At 34.0% G+C, this 16,990-nt stretch overlaps 1 protein-coding gene across 2 annotated transcripts in view; it reads right to left on the reverse strand.

The window, feature by feature from the left end:
- Positions 1 to 12,501, reverse strand: part of LOC113226801 (pancreatic lipase-related protein 2-like) — a 44,129-nt gene extending 31,628 nt beyond the window's left edge. For both annotated transcript variants that reach the window (XM_026459557.1, XM_026459556.1), the window contains exon 1: positions 12,422 to 12,501. In XM_026459557.1, the coding sequence (XP_026315342.1) occupies positions 12,422 to 12,470 (49 nt within the window). In that variant the 5' untranslated portion in view covers positions 12,471 to 12,501. The remainder of the gene's footprint in view (positions 1 to 12,421) is intronic.
- Between the last annotated feature and the right edge of the window lie 4,489 nt (positions 12,502 to 16,990).

Genomic DNA, 16,990 nt, shown 5'->3' on the forward strand with positions numbered 1-16,990 from the left:
TACCTCTTGTTCAGCCGGATTGTGATCACGATACGTACTCTTTCATAGGGAAAATGTCACCCTGACTATGAAATTATACATAGGTCAAATCTTGGTTGCGCCCTCTATTCAGTAGGTTAGGTTAGTATATGAAAACATATCAGAAGCGAATTTGTTTGCGTTACTTTTGTTCACCATTATTCACTATTTTCATGTATATTTCGCACATGTCAACTAACATAGTATTATCTCAAAATAGCTTTAATTTATATTAGTATTACCTATTTAGTTTCAAAGCAACAGTATTGTCCTGTCACTTTGAAATTAAATCGTATATGAATGACACATCAATATAGCAAAATTTTGGAGAAAAATTATTAATATAACGCAATTTTGAGATAAAATATAATATGACGCAATTTTTGAGATAATACTATGTTAGTGGTCAAGTGCCATTTATTCTTTTACCACTCATAAAAGTAATATTGATTGCTCTTTGTCGAGACAGTTGGTATTTGGAGTTGGGAGTTGGTATTTTGGTTATTATTATTTTATTTATTTATTTAAACTTCATTGCACACAAAACAGTACAATGGCGGATTTAATGCCTAAGGCATTCTCTACCAGTCAACCGGAGATCTGGGTTCAAAGTAACGAACAGGGGTGCATAACATGATAATTAAAACAGATAAGAAGAAGTTTATAAATAATTATGATATATAGTTTAAACACAATATAAATATAGCACATAACTAACTATATACTTATATAAGCAACCTATATACACATAAATACATAATGTATAATACATAGGTACACATATATATTTAATATATACATATTTACATATAACAATGTCAGACTAATGGGATGCAGATTGAGACTCCAATATGAAATCGCGGGCTAATTGCTTGAAAGCTAATTTATTCGGCGCTTTTTGAATATGGTAATGATATATAGGATATCCTGAGAATGATATATAGATTATCCTGTACACGTTATATAGGATAATGTAGCGCTACTGTAACTATCTCAAATAAGCGTAACAATGACACGCTCCATTGTATTCCGGCGGCACAATTCTTAGTCGCTTTGTGAAACGCCAAGTGCTATTATAATGCGGCGTACTTTTATTTAGGCGAATTGCAATCCGGTTGAACACGAGGTTGCCGTATTAGAAAACAGCGCCGTTTTGCAAAGCTGCTAACCGTAATGTAATATGGCGCTTTATACAATACGGCTGCGACATATATACCGGTTGTACCACGGTTATGCGACACGGAGGGAAAGTACTGTAGAGAGGATATTTTGTTTCATGGAGACATAATTTTATTTTTTTAATAGGTACTACTGCATTCAAAGAATTTTAAAAAGTTGCTTGCCTCGCTAGGCAATTGAACAGAACTAATGTGAAAAAAAAAAAACCTGTATTTTGATGATGACGATCGAAAGGGTCGATTAATTCCATTCGAATAACAAAGTATTTAAATTAAAGGAACACCATAAAACTTTACATTAAAATTAAGGAAAATTAATTATAATGAGTTTTACTGATATTATATATGTACACATACACAGCCCAACATAAGTGTGTGACGCACAGAGTACGCACGTATTATACGCACGTAGCTGTACGCTTTTGTATAATTAGGTTAACTCTGGACGTTTTTTTCATCTTCACAGATAAGTAACTTTCTTTAACAACCTGCGTTTTGTATGGACGGCAGCATATCAAGCTACACGTTGGCGGATCTTGGTCCGTTGCTCTTGAGGCAAAAGTGTATAGTTTGATCAAGCAAAATTTTTCAATACCTTTTTAAAATATTTTCATCCTCGCCTACACAGAGGCTTACATTTCATTACAGTGCAATTATAAATGTCAAACGCATGTCTATACAGGGTGTAATAAAGTGGGCCCAGACGATTATTCCATAAATATAAGAGGTATCAAAAAGCTTTAAACTGATATCGAAAGTACGTTACCTAATGAACCAATCGACATCAATAACTTTTTACAAATAATTCTAGAAATATCCAAGATTTAATATGACATTCGTAGAGAGGCTTTAGTTTTAAGAATTTGATCCATTTTATTCTTGTTTATGGACAACTCATACTTGACCAAATAATTGACTATGCCATTATATTCTGATTCAATTAAAAGATAGCTTTATTACTGTATTTCTAGCAGTTTTGTTATCGATTAACTTATTGTTATCTATTACAGTAAGAAAACTAAAGCCTCTCTACGAATGTCATAAGGGCGTTTAATGTTAAAATTTTAAATAGTTTTAGTTATTTTATTTTTTAAAAGTTATTGATGTCGATTTACTCATTAGGTAACGTACTTTCGATATCAGTTTCAAGCTTTTTGATATATGATATATTTATGGATTAATCACCTGGGCACACATAACGATCCCCTGTATTGACCTGTAACGAATAAATTAAAGAACATGCTGTGGACAACCTGTCACTTTTCAAGAACGAACTCAAGGTTACATTTTGCACTTGGAAATATTGATAGGTTGTATACTTGCATGGGAATATATAAGATAAATTATGATCTTACTACCATTGTTGTTATTACAAACTGTGTTTATTTCAAAACTAATCCATAAAACTAATTACATATACCTATATATATATATATAGAAAACTATATTTCAAGTCCACGCAAACAGTTTCCATATTGATCGGTTGCTCAATCACACACTCTACCAATTGTCTATTGCAGGTCGTATATAATTAAAGTCTCTCCAATAGTCTTGAGAACTTAGGTAATTATTTATTTATGTAACGTTTGCCCACTATAGATCGTGGTCGGTGGAAATTTCCCTTGAACTTAATATAATAAATATATGTTTGTTTCTACGTTTGATAAACACAACGTATATGGGATATAAACTTGCCAAGTGCGAGTAGACATGCCACACGTGAAGTGACTGCTACAATTCATACTTAAAACGTTGTTTTATAATCAATTACATTTATTTTGTCTATATGTACACATACACAGTAGGTACCTATAAAAACCCTTTTTATTTTAGATACAAACTTTTGAATTTTCGTTACATAATATAAGAATTACATCATACTACTCTGGCTTGTAAATTTTGAAGGCGGAAATGTTTTCAGAAAAAAGAAAACAAAAACGTAACAAGATTTTTTGTTGTGTGACGTGTACGATGTGTGATATAATTCAATATAATTCATTTAACTAGGGAAGGTAGGACCTTCTCTAGTTGTTGTACTTTCTGATTCCAAAAAATGCACTTTTTTTAGACCTAATATAAATAAATGTGTTATAATAATTCTGTTAACAAAAGGCTGATTCATGTTACACCTCACCGGGGCCGGGCCGTGCTCCGGTCGTGCGCCTGCCGTGACACGGTCAAATATCTATTTAAGCTTTTGTATGAACTTCATGTTAGAATGGGCCGAGTCCGTATCATGGCCGAAACACGGTCGGGGCACAGCGTAGAGTATTCTTTCCCGGTTCCAACCCGATCGCGACACGTCGTAGTATGAATGCATTCGCCGGGCATTTGCAACGCTTACGCTGTCCACAGCGCAAGCGCAAAATGCTCTCATCATCTCGAACCTCAAGAACGATAATGACATTAGTGCGATAATTTCATTTTTGAGAAAAACGTTTATTTAAGAAAAATATTTTTTTACTCTTTTATTGGTTTTTTTTCGATTAGTATTAATTATAGTGTTTTTTTTTTGCAAAAAATCATTAATACTATTATATAGGCTTTATTTATGAAAAAGTTGCAATATTTTAAATGAATATTTTACTTGCTATTTATTTATTATTTTCGCAGGTACCTACAGTTGCGTCGTTGTTCTTATTAAAATGTTTATTAACTTTAAGAATGCCAGAAGAACATTGACGTAAGTTCAGATTATTAGCCTTAAATTAAAAATAATTCTAAAAGTAAAAATGCTTAAAGAACAATAAATAAGTCTTTTTAAAGTTATCTTAAATAGAGGAGCTAAAATTGTGATATTAATGTACTTTTTGTGACCCAATAATTCTTTTACACATTAGATAAACCTAAACAACTAATTATTATAGGGTATAGCAAAATATAGTTTACGATATAATGATACGAAACACAGTTATTATTTTTTTATTTATTTATTTATATGTATAAAGTATTTATTTATTTATATGTATATATGTAGTCAATAAGTATTTATTTATATGTATATATGTAGTCAATAAGTTAGGTCAATTTTCTCTGAAATCTCTGCTGCTAACCGCTCCCTAAGCGGGCAGCTGGTCTCAACCAGCCAATGACTTTTTTTTGAATCCCTCTCCAATTACACAATGACGCAAATTCCCTCTAGCGGCAATATGGCTACTTACGTAAAAGTCCATGTCGCACAAGAAATTTTAATAGTTTTTAAGTCGTTTCCTATTTTAGGTTACTTTTTGAAATTTTTGCACTTACGACATTGTCGTTCTATAGGTGCGATCTATTAAATTTATGTAGCGCGTGGCAAATTCTTCTTCGGATTCTCGTTTTCTCCAGGCAGGATGTACACACTATCTTCTTTTTCTAGTTTCAATTTGTGTTTCCAATATTTCATCATCAAGAGCTATTGCAATAACTGCGAACTCAAGTTGTGAAAATTGCAACTAATAACAAAAATAACACAACATTATCACTCAAAAGAAAAATAGAAAATATGAACAATAAACACGGCACGGAGACGACCCGGACCCGGCACTGTGTAACATGAATCACCCCTAAAGCCGGGTACTCACTCACTGGCGAGCTGTAACCGTAGTCGTTGCATGTTATGTTTTAGTTGTCCTCCTCCTTGTGAAAGAGTTAGTCCAGGGAAGTACGTAGTAGCAGTAATGTCAGCGTTATTGTGATCAGGTTTGGAAGGGTGCTGGTGAAATTACAGGCGCATGGGACTTGTCAAGTTAAGTCTCATGGTGACGGGCGCAGTGGTAGTACCCCACAGATCTTTGCGATTATAAACTCCGAGTGGCACTGCAACTGTTATGGACAGGTGTGGAGCTTACCATTAGGCACATTACTTGTTCATCCCGTCACTTGATATTTATAAAAAAAAAAATTTAAAATGTTACCAAAAATACGTGCGTGTGTGGTTCGCGAACTTGCCGCTAGTGGAATGCGTGCGGTTCGCAGTAAGCCGACGATAACCAGATTCCCAAGTCTGTTAATTTGAAATCATCTTAGTTGTGTGCCGATAGAGTCCATGCCAGGTTTTTGTACGTTTGGTATTATATTCAATTGCCATTGCAATTTTTTGATATTCTGTTCTTCAATGGTGAGTCTATGGTGAGTTCATGGAGCGTCGATGGCGTAGTGTATTAATATTGTATACATTTAATTTGAAGCCTAAATTGCTGGTAAAAAATAAGATATGCATAATAATTTCCATAGTTGTTTTAGTAAGGCAACATCGACTGTTAATAATTGAATGAATGAATTTGCCATCACTGCCACTCACTCAACTCCACTGAGACTCAACTGCCATTGCAACTAGATCTTAACAGAATAGCTAATATAATTATAATTGCTATGTAATCTCAATGGAGTCTCAATGGAATTACAATGGCCAGTGGTTTTAAGAAAATTGGCGGAATTGGGGTCCAAGTAATCATTCTAGCGATTGAAGACTGTTTCACGCGCACACACCAGAACATAGGTTCCCAAACTTTTTAGCTCACCGCCCATATAGGCAAGATAAAAAAAACCTGGGAGGGGTAGGAATCACTTTGGGAAACATGTACTAGAACATCGTTACTGTATCTGCCACGTTACAATTTACATTTCGGTGTTAAGGATTTCTGTTTTATCGTTAGGTATGGAACCCTAACAATTTTGAACAGTCAGAAAATAAAATTTTCATAGTCCACTTATTCGAATTAGAGAATACCTAATGGTTCATATTTAATGCGTAACAATCATCAATTTGCCGACCGTTAAACAATATTGATCTAAACGAAAAAAAAAAAGTTATTTGACTTTTACAAGTCAAATAACATTTTTTCATACCAAATGTTTGTTTTTATCTTATCAAAGAAACACAGTCTTAGTATTTTCCTTTTTAATTCGCTGAAATTTTGTGTATGTTCGGCGCTTCTTTCGGAGCGTAGGGTTGTCACATTATTGATTTAGTTGCAAATTATAATTTGAAAAAAATAAGGTATTCTTCGTAGTATTCTCGTGTTATATTGAAATAATTTCAAATACAGTATTAGCAACAGTAATATGTTTGTACTGGCATTACCGATTAGTATCTTGATTATGAAATATGATCATGAAATAGAAATGAAATGCGAGTTTGTATATATATACATAACGATACGTTTATGAATAAAAAAATGACAAATTTGACACGGCAAAATATATTAAAAATATTTTAAACATCGAACTAACGCTTTAACTCTACAATCAATAGCGCCTGGAATGAACCAAAAAGCTATTCAATGCGAGTGCATCGCGAGATTATACGAAAGTGTGCGTCCGTATGGAGTGCGGTGGGCGTGCAAATGTGCACGCCGCTACGTTTGTATGGAGTTACAGCACTTGTCTTATTATGTGATTCATATTTTCTTATTTTCGTAGGACGACGTAGATACGCATTTTAGCACTAACCGACAGAGGTAAGTGTCATAGACTTTACTGCGCATGCAAAATGAACATAAAAAAACAACCAGATACGATACAATTTACAATGTGTTCTTTTTGTCAAGATATCGGAACCTTTTAACAATTTTACTTTGTTTGCTTACATTTTGTCTTCAACTTTGCAAACACTGAAGGTTATCATTAATAATCGCTGCCGAAAATAAAAGAATTGTGAAAAAGTGTAAACTTCTCCAACTCTGTTTTTTTAGTAGGTCTGTACAATTTCTGTGCACCCACATATGGTTGTGTGAAGCTAAATCATTTCGTCGTATATTAGATAAAATCCTTGTAAGGTAAAAGACGCTTTTGAAATTAAATTGTAGATAAGCTACCTAATGATTGTCATGGTATGTATACCTACGTAGGATATGACGTCACATCAGATGTTTAATGCGACAAAGACGTGATTTATAGTGATTATAAAAACGTGATAAAATACAATCACATTAATATAAATAGCATTTGGCTGCGATTAATGCGCAAGTAATTGAAGTCTGATATTAATCATTGTGTTACAGAAAATATGCTTCCGAAACCTAAGAACTCGAAAATATATTTCGAAAACCTAAGAACTCGATTATCATTACGTATAATTCCATCCTTTACTTCATCGAAGCAAAATTAGAGACATCATATTACTTAATGGGGCATTAAAGTTAATGGCTATTTGTGCAATCAGATGTAAGTCTATTAGTATTCTAATAATGTAACTAAAGATCTTATTAAGCCGGCCAAGGGCGTATCGAATACGATTAAGAAAGTGTTTCACAGTCGTTTGCTAATTGCGAAGACAAGACAGTCAAAAAATATTGGATAAAAATTAAGCTCCAATGAACGGGAGATCTTTCTGGGACCTTTTCTAATGGCATTGTGGAAAACCACTTTGTACTTCAGAATGTATCTGAAGTACTATGAGCAAAGCTGAAGGCTCCCCAGTCCCAACACAACAGTAAAGCTCTTTATGAAAGAGTTCATCCAGAGAAGTACTGTCATCATACCTATTTCTGCCGCCAAGCAGTAATGTGGTAATTATTGCTTGCAACGGGTTTTGAACGGTTCGGGTGCTAGAGAAACCCGTGTACTAGACTTGTCGACTTTAATTTTTAAGTTTACTGAATATCATGATATTTTACTACCATGATATTCAATTATTATTTGTCAATTTACTCCACTAGTCAGTTATAATTATTAATACAAAGATCGAACACTAAGAAAAATTCCATTGATCGGACTGGATTCCAATCAACGTCTTTCAGCAATCCGTGCTAGACTCTCTGCCAATTAAGCCACGGAATGAACCAGCAGACATTATGATTTTTTTCTATATGCTTGTTTCAGATCTATGTTTTTGGTTTTTAACGACTTTTTACCGTAGCGCCATCTGTGAGTAGGTTATTTTGTTGTCCATTTTTTTGTGACCCTTAAATGCTATTAGTTGACAAGACCAAGCTAACTGTGGGTGACCTCTACTGATAGCCATTGATCTGCACACAAGAAAAACCTTTATCGCTTTGATTTTGCTGATAGTACATGAAAATTATCTTTCTTACACAACCATAATAATTGTAAAATTATATACTTGCATTGCTTTTTATTGTGCACACGTTAAAATATTAATACAACAATTATCTTTACGTATATTATATTAATGCGGCTGTACATAATATTTACTTATTCCCTCTCTGAAGCATTGACATGAAAAATATCACGTAGTCATTCAAAATGTAAGACGTTAAATAAGTTCGACAAAAAGTTCGAAAACTTTATATATTAATATAATATTCCTAAATTATAAGTCACGGTAAATTCTGTTGGGAGCAAAATAATAAATTATGTCTAAGAACGTTATAATTAACCTGTCATTCTGATAATATATTTATGAACCCTAGAGAATGCTGTTGGGTACACAGTGTCGTAAATATTTACTTCTTACTGAGTATACCTACATATAAACTGAAATGTTAGACGAAGTATTGTAATAATATATTTACAAAATGAACTTGCCTAAGTTTAAGCAAAGTAAAATCAAAGTTTCATGTATTTTCTTGTTTAAATATAGGCAAAGTTGATTTTGTTACGAAAAGTCTGCACATTACATTATTATTGTAATATATCACAATGTAATAACAATAAGCCAGTACTAAAAAAAATTTTCAACATCACATCATGGCCACTGAATCGTCTTGCTTGCCTTCGTGCTTATAACCTCGTATAACACCTTCGACTTTTGTTGCCTTCAACCAATAAATAAGGCACAAAAGTGCATGGCAAATGTGAACATAGTTAAGACTAAAAACCAGAAATATTAGTTACCATCACGAAAAAAACCACTAAACGCTCTGTTTTCCACGTGCTTTCATTTTGAGACTTTCTACACTTAAAATTCTATTTGCAGAATGGCCATGTTGGCTCACTTGCTAAGCACCTAATTACTGGTGTACAATATACCATTTGAACCGCGACCGCGTATAACTACGTTATGTTGGTACTGTATAAGTTCTCGGTTACCTGAATCCTACCTATGAAACAAGTAAGTTTATTAAGGCCAAGCATACTTTGGAATTATTATTTTTGTAACTGGGTAATATTCAGGTCAGTTTTCTTCATCTAATTTTGGTGGCAATTTTTATTGTCTGAGTTTTCTAGAATAGGTATTATCATGAAGTACTATTTAACATTCGAGTGTAGTATCCTGAAATATTATTTAATATTTCACGTTAACATACTCGGATACTTATATAGTGCTTCACTCATATCGGGCTTACTGAAAACCAGCGCACAGTATTTTCCGTCTGTAGCTGACACGTTTTATTTTTATTGTAACTTTGACTTGTGTGTAGTTAGTGCATTTATATGCATTACTTTTTTGTGTTTATATTTGTTGTGTTGTAGTTTTAAGTTTATAATATTATATTGCACATTAATTTTAAGCTCAAGTGTCTAGGCGATAATGCAATAAATCTTTCTAAATGATAACAAATTTCCACCAAAATTATATTCTTATTCTAAATAATAAAAATTGCCACCAAAATTAGGTAAAGAAAACTGATCTGAAAATACCCAATCAATAGAGTGTTTTCGTTAATACTCGACGTAACTGTTTGATGACCATTTCAATTAGCCGGGCTCACGGGACTGGTACAAAGCCCGAAACGATGGTTTGTTTCAATCAAATCAAAAAATCAAAATCAAATATATGTGTGATTTAGGATCCAAAAAAAATATTTCCAACGTGTCTTGGAAGTTTTGCACTGTTTCACAAGTTAATCTTGTACATTAATATGTATCAAAAGAGAAAACGTATGTTTTATTTACTAGTCAGTTCGTTTGATGTTATCTGTGCGTAGTGTTTCATCATACAAAAATATCCATAAAAAAAAATCTAAAATTATTTTATCACGATGTTTTGCTACTATGCTAGGGAATTTATCCACTTTTCTAGTCATATTTATCACATTCCATATAATTAATTATACAGAATAAAGTTTTTTTGCGACAAATTGGATTTTTAATTTTTATTGAATTGATATTCAATTTTTCTTTTGTGAACTTACTCCACTAGTTCGTTATAATTATTACTAGAAAGATCGAACACTCAGAAAAAATCCAGAAACCACGAACCAGCGGACCTCACGAATTTGCTTGTTCGCGAAGTTGCTTTTCTATATCTTTGTATTTGGTTTTTTAACGACTTTTTAGTCGTAGCGCCATCTATGAGAAATCTATGAAAGTTTTATCACCCAGTTAGATACCTTTACAGCTACCGGCCCTGGCGAGATATATCGCTATTCACTGTATTTTAAATTTTTATTGAATTAATATTAAATTATTTTTTGCGAAATTACTCCACTAGTTTGTTATAATTATTAATACAATGAACGAACACTAAGGAAAATTCCTTCGATCCGGCTAATCCAGGTGGATCCCAAATGAGCTACTATTACTACTTGGAAGAAAGTCAGGCACAGTGTGCTGAAGACGCTGGTTCGAATCCAGCCGGTTCGTCGGAATTTCTGTTAGTGTTCTATCTTTGTGTTGATAATAATTTTTCTTCATATTTTTCCAATTTTTCTCCTGTAATTTTTTAAAATATTTTAATAATTTTGAACCACTTGAAATTATCATACACTATCTGTGAATGTTACATACATTATGTCAAACCGTAATGTATGATGATAAGCTGAAGTGGACAATAACATTGACGTTGCATTCGGCTTTGCTCTTGTGAACTTGTAACAAATATGAGACAAAAAACGTAATAATAATACCGCCTATCCCATTTAAAAATTCAAAATTATTTTTTTTAGGTCATGGGAGAAGCGAGTGTCTCTAATGGATATTGAAAACAATAATGTGTGTTTATCTACAAAATACAAATAGTGTGAGTGATTTTAGGACATATCACTAGTAAATTATTGTAAAAATATGTAAGTGCTTTTAAAGAAAATTTTATTGAAAGTTCTATTGCTAATTCTATGACAAGTTTACGATTTTGTGAATTGGAATATAAATCTATTAATTTTAGTAATACCATCAGCAAGGCAACACGATTAGACAGTGAAAATAAGTCAACGTATTGTTGTTGTTGACTGAAGTTTTATTGTATAATGTCATTATTGTATCTCGTTCTTATAATATTACATTATTGTTGGTAGGTAAATGATTATAGGCAAGGCAGAAAGGTGTGACTGTAATCAATTTAGTGGTCGTGGTCATTCAATTTTTGAATTATGGTTCACCTAACAAAAATGTGTGTATTTTGCGTGGAGAGATCCGTTTTCTTTGTCTATTTGTAAGTGAATGTAGTTTAGTTCCGAAAGTAGTTTGTTGTTTTGAGTAGGTACCATGGCCCGCCGAAATGTGGACGCTCCTTTCTATTATACCTTGTATACACATTGTATCAACTCTTATCAAACTGCTTAATTGTCAATAGCGGCGTAAAGCAAATTTAATAACCATTCTCTCTTATCTATATCTTTTTGTAAACCTTATCTTTCACACGATTTTACATGTCATCAGTCATTTGTCAAGGACGCATAATTCAACAAATCTTTAGATTCAAAACATTATCGAGCTTAATAATTGTTTAATGATTTACTACATCGAGAATCTTTTGCAAGGATTTTATACAAATAAATAATATTATTTCACGGCTTATAAATTTCATCTAAAAAGTAATTTGTTATTTGTATATAATAACATAAACTGAAGCGGAAGCATAAATGATTAAAGTAATAAAAAATATCACCGGCAAACGTTGCTAATCGAACGGTATCAACAACGGAAGATCTGGAAACACACCTGTCAATTGGTTGCATTACTCTGAGACGTTACCCATGTGCGTCGGAAATTGCCGAGCCCTCCCGAATGGGGACGAACACGAACGTAAATATAGTCTCGACTCTGGAGACGGGCTGTGTTCACACGAAAAAAATCGCCCTTAAAACACGCACGTTTATTCTTTGGTAACAAACTAGTACAAAGTTGTATATAATGATCCGTTATATCCTTAATTACACTTAAATGTAGAAAAACACAGGCCTTGACAAAAATGGTGCGAATATTTCTACAATTTAATTGAAACCAACGCAACTTTACGCAGCAGCCGTGACTTATCTTAGAAATTGCAAAGTTATGTAAATTAACTAATAGAAAACAAATGTGTTAAATTACAATTCGATGACTAAAACACTAATTGCACGTATCGGAATAGTCAATTTGGTTGTTTATTGAGGAAGTCATGATTGGTTGTTCCGTACCTGTTCCCCACCAATATCGCTTCCAGCCGTCCGTCACTGCGCGAAACATAGCGTTACGTGCGACGCCGACCACGCGTACCGGCTGACTGACTCACGATGGACTGTACTATAAGGTCTTTGTACGTTCTGATTTTCGAATTTTGAATTTTTCCGAACCAAATTCAAGCAATGGAAATATAGCTTTACTTCCTATTACTTTGCGAGAAAGTGCATGCATATTTTTGCGGTGTGGAGTAATAAGGGTGGGTATTTTACTTAGCAACCGACAATGGGCTCTTTCTCGTGCCCTGATTCAATTAATCTCTAATTAGAGACGAGAGTGCTCTTAATGTAGAGTAGAGGCGGATTTGATATCGCAGCCTGTCACTAAACTAAATGGAAATCTGACGGCACGATGGGTGTCATCGGAGTGCTTAACTACATTTAGGTCAACTGTGCCTGAGGAATAATACTATTAATGTCTACCTAAAGCCGTCGTCAGCCTGTATTGCTGCGTTAGCAGAACAAATGTACGGTGGCAGCAGCAGACATCGAGAACATCGTTCAAAATTTATCTCACAGTTCAGTTTAACGTTTAGAAAAGCATCCTTTGAACAAAAAAATTGGTTTCGTTTATAAACACTCGGCGTGGACTACTACTGTGCGCTTAGGCGCTTCAAAAATCAAGCATAGGTAAAAATATGTAAATAAAACTTTGTCAAAAGCGAACGTTTTAATGCGAATTTGACAGGCTTAACTCACCTACCCTGTAGTATATGTCTGTGTATTGAAGACACTGAATTAAGGTTACTTTCAAACTTGACAACCCTACAATGTCGCAGTGGCAGGGCAATATACGAAAGAAAAACTACTCGGAAAGCCATGGCGGTACTGGGTAGGTGTATTTTTGATGTTTTTGTCAAGATTATTGTTTAAAAAAAATACAGTGAATCATCCTATTTTACAACGAAAAATTAGACAGTATGTTACGTACACCACATACGACTAAAATTGAGGTGATCGTACTATTACTGATTGTATAAATGGTACCCTAACATTTATCTTAATGGTAATATTTCTTACTACGTGTGTTGTCATTCTCCTTCCCACGAGGCCCAATTTATAAAAATTATTTACAATGCCCTCTACTTGTTTGACGTGCTGTTCCTCTTTGTATACCATGTACATATTATTTTACTTATGGTAAACTCAGGCGGACTAAAGTGGTTCATAAGAAATACAATGACATTATACTTTGATGAAATGTCAGTATTGCAACGATACCGTTTAATCAACGCCTGATAGCTTCTGGAATATGCCGATAGATACAAGCGATGTTGTGTATTTGCCATTGCAAAACTTGCAGGCGCCGCTGCTTTCACCGTATGTGACTATGGTCTACTGTGTGTTTTTACCATAATAATTATGAAAACGGAATATTCTGATGAAATTTATTAATTAATAATAATGATAATAACCTTTGGATTACAGTTTTTTAGTTTGTGAATGCTCCCTATCTGGCCGTAAGATAATTAAAATGTAAGTATTAAGTAAAGACAGTGGTATACTTTCTAGATACTCATTTATTAAACATATATGTGTAATATATAGAGTAGCAGGCAGTAGCAGTGAGTATTACTGCGTTTCGGTTTGGAGGGGTAAAGGTGCTTGAGAAATGTTTTATATTGTTTAACTAGTATTATAATGTTTTTCTACATCATAATACAACATAAGTAATGGGTTATGCAGAAGTACCTAATGGTTACCTGGCCAATTGTTATAAAGTTTGCAAAGTACCTACTTATTGATACGCATGATTTATAAATAAAATAAGTTTTTAATACCTATTAATACATAGTTAAATAGTAAGTAATAGTCATTGACTTACAATTATATGGACGTCGAGTCCGCGCTAAACAGTGTCCGAACTTATAGGGCGTTAAAATCGTATGCAGAGCGTCATTCACACTTTAGTCTTCGTTTGTTCGACTGACAGCGAAGCAAGCAAAATTAGACAGTACTGCGATGACATTACAATTTAAATTCAACGTTTTAGCTTTTTCATATTCCTTTACATGTCACTACGTTTAAATAGGTTGACTTGGGACATTTTTTTCGTGGTTTCTGTATTAGACCCGTCGTCCATTTATTTGTAAGTCAATGGTAATAGTAGACAAAAAATATGAATGTGGCGTGAAGTATATAGCACGTAAATCATCTATGATTTCAGTGTCAACTTGCTTAAAATTGCGCACGAACTTTGCGCAACTAAATGTAGGTATTATAGGCCGATTCTACTACTATTTCATTGGAGAAGTAGCAGTAGAGCTCCTTGAGTTCGTCCAAGGTATTACTGCCACCTTACCTATTTCTGCCGCCAAGCAGTAATGTCAGCATTACTGCGTTTCGGTTTTGTAGGGTGTTGGTGAAATTACAGGTATATGGGACTTGCCAACTTATATGGTGTACTCAGGGTGACGCGCGCAGCGGCAGTGCCCCACAGAACTTTGTGATTTAAAGCTGAGTGGCATTGCAACTGTTATTGACAGGCGTGTCGCTTATCACCAGGGCACGACTTGTTCGTTCCGTCAATTGGTATTATAATAAAAAATAGAATACAGGAGTAAAAAAGTCAGTCGGCTCGTTGAAGCATATGCCATAAATTGCCCTCCGTATACTGTACACAACTAGTGTAGATATTCTTTAAGTTACCATGAAAGGTTAAGTTAAATTGTAAAAAAAATATATTAACAGAACATCTAAACCAGGAATTACAATTAGAAGAAATAATATTTAAATTAATGTTACTAAATATTTACATTATTCTGTAAGTTATACGACCATATACACTGTATGTAAATAAGCACCTGCATTCTGTGTAAATTCTCTGTAAAAATAAGAGTTTTTAGTTTTTATCACCATATTGAAACAATAGATACGCTGTTTTTGATGATAACATTCATCGCCCCAAAACTTTTACATTTTTGACGTCATCGAAGAGGTGAGATCGACTCACGTCAGCATTAGGGCTTTCAGTCTTGCTGCATTTCCAAAAAAATCGAGATTCGGTACGGTCCGGAAATTCCGAGAAAAACGAGACTTTTGAGAATATTTCAAAAGTAGCTTTTCATAATTATTCCATTACCTATTAGGCAGTCAAAACATGATTTTAATTAACTTTTATATTAACTCAACTCAAGTTATTTTTACATTTTCATAGTGGTAAGGCACAGTGTGTTTAATGTAGTTTCAAAGAGTACCTGATTTTATTATAATCGTTCTTCAATCTTAACATATTACACTAAGCTCCATTTTACCGTGTTGCCGTGTCCATGTAATCAGAATTAAAAATGACTGTTGGCTTAATACATGTTTTAATATTGTTAATAAAATGACTTAATAGTCCGAAGTCTCGATAGTCCTGAGACTGAAAACATCGGTCTCGTGTCTCGAAAATGCCAAAAATTTTGGAGACTGAGTTTCCCGGGTTCATCCGTTGTCTCAAAGTACTACTAAAGAAGAAGAAAGAGATGTGATAATTTAATATTGTAAAACGCTTACTACACTACCTGATTTCAAAATTTCTAACTTTAACTTAGGGATGTGTTATAGACGTTAGGTAAGGGGGTTGCGCAGGACGCGACCAGCCGTTGGTGGGAGCGCGGACGAGTACAGTAGCGTACTCGTACCCCCACCTACTGCGGAGAGTTGTGTTAGTGCGGTCGGGCTGGTCCCCTGGTTCAAGGTTTAGCCCACTCCCACATAACCCCGGCTTTGCCCGCGCGAGGCCAAGGTATCTGTAAGCAGATTCCCCCGGATTAATAAAAAAAAAGTTACGGTCCGTAATTACGGCGACTTATATGCAGGGCCTTTGAAAGTGTAATAATAGTAGTGTACTCGTAATAAGTATTTAAGTAATTGCTCATCAAAAGTGACGTATCGTATCGTCATCTGAAGTCCGTCCGTTTAGAGCTGTGCAGTGCATGTGAATAGTTCAGTGAGTGACCAGCAGATCGAAATTTTACGACTTAGACTTGCAGTAAATAATTGGAAAATGAAATACCTTTGTAAATGTTTCATGCCACTTATTGAATCTAACCTTAAACAATGACTACTCCCTTATTACACGCTATATTTGATAGGAACTCATTAGCCTAAGTGATTTTTACAAAACTGACTACAGCGATATCATTGTTGTGTGTTTATTTGTTTCATAGTCTTATATGATGTCAAAGGGTTGAACCGTTCGCGTTTTTGCACCAAATGAAAGAGTTGAAATTTTGAATTCTGTTTCATGGTTTATTGTGACATAAATAAATTCCACAGACTTTACACAACGATACGAACATTAAGACATTTAAAATAAAAAGAAAATAATCCATCTGGAACGTTTACAAAGATTCTGGTAGTAATAAAATTAGGTAATGGTATCATCAGATATTTTGCTTTTCAAAGATAAAAATAATAATAATAACGCACACACTCAACATAACCCCGCACTAGGGAAACCCTGTGTCGCGGGTGCCATGTACACATAGACAACCACAAATTACACCCAAACTCACGAGAGAAATATATGTACGTCATACA

This window comes from Hyposmocoma kahamanoa, unplaced genomic scaffold (assembly GCF_003589595.1).
Source record: "Hyposmocoma kahamanoa isolate Upper Pololo Valley unplaced genomic scaffold, ASM358959v1 202, whole genome shotgun sequence".
Classification (NCBI taxonomy): Eukaryota; Metazoa; Arthropoda; class Insecta; order Lepidoptera; family Cosmopterigidae; genus Hyposmocoma; species Hyposmocoma kahamanoa.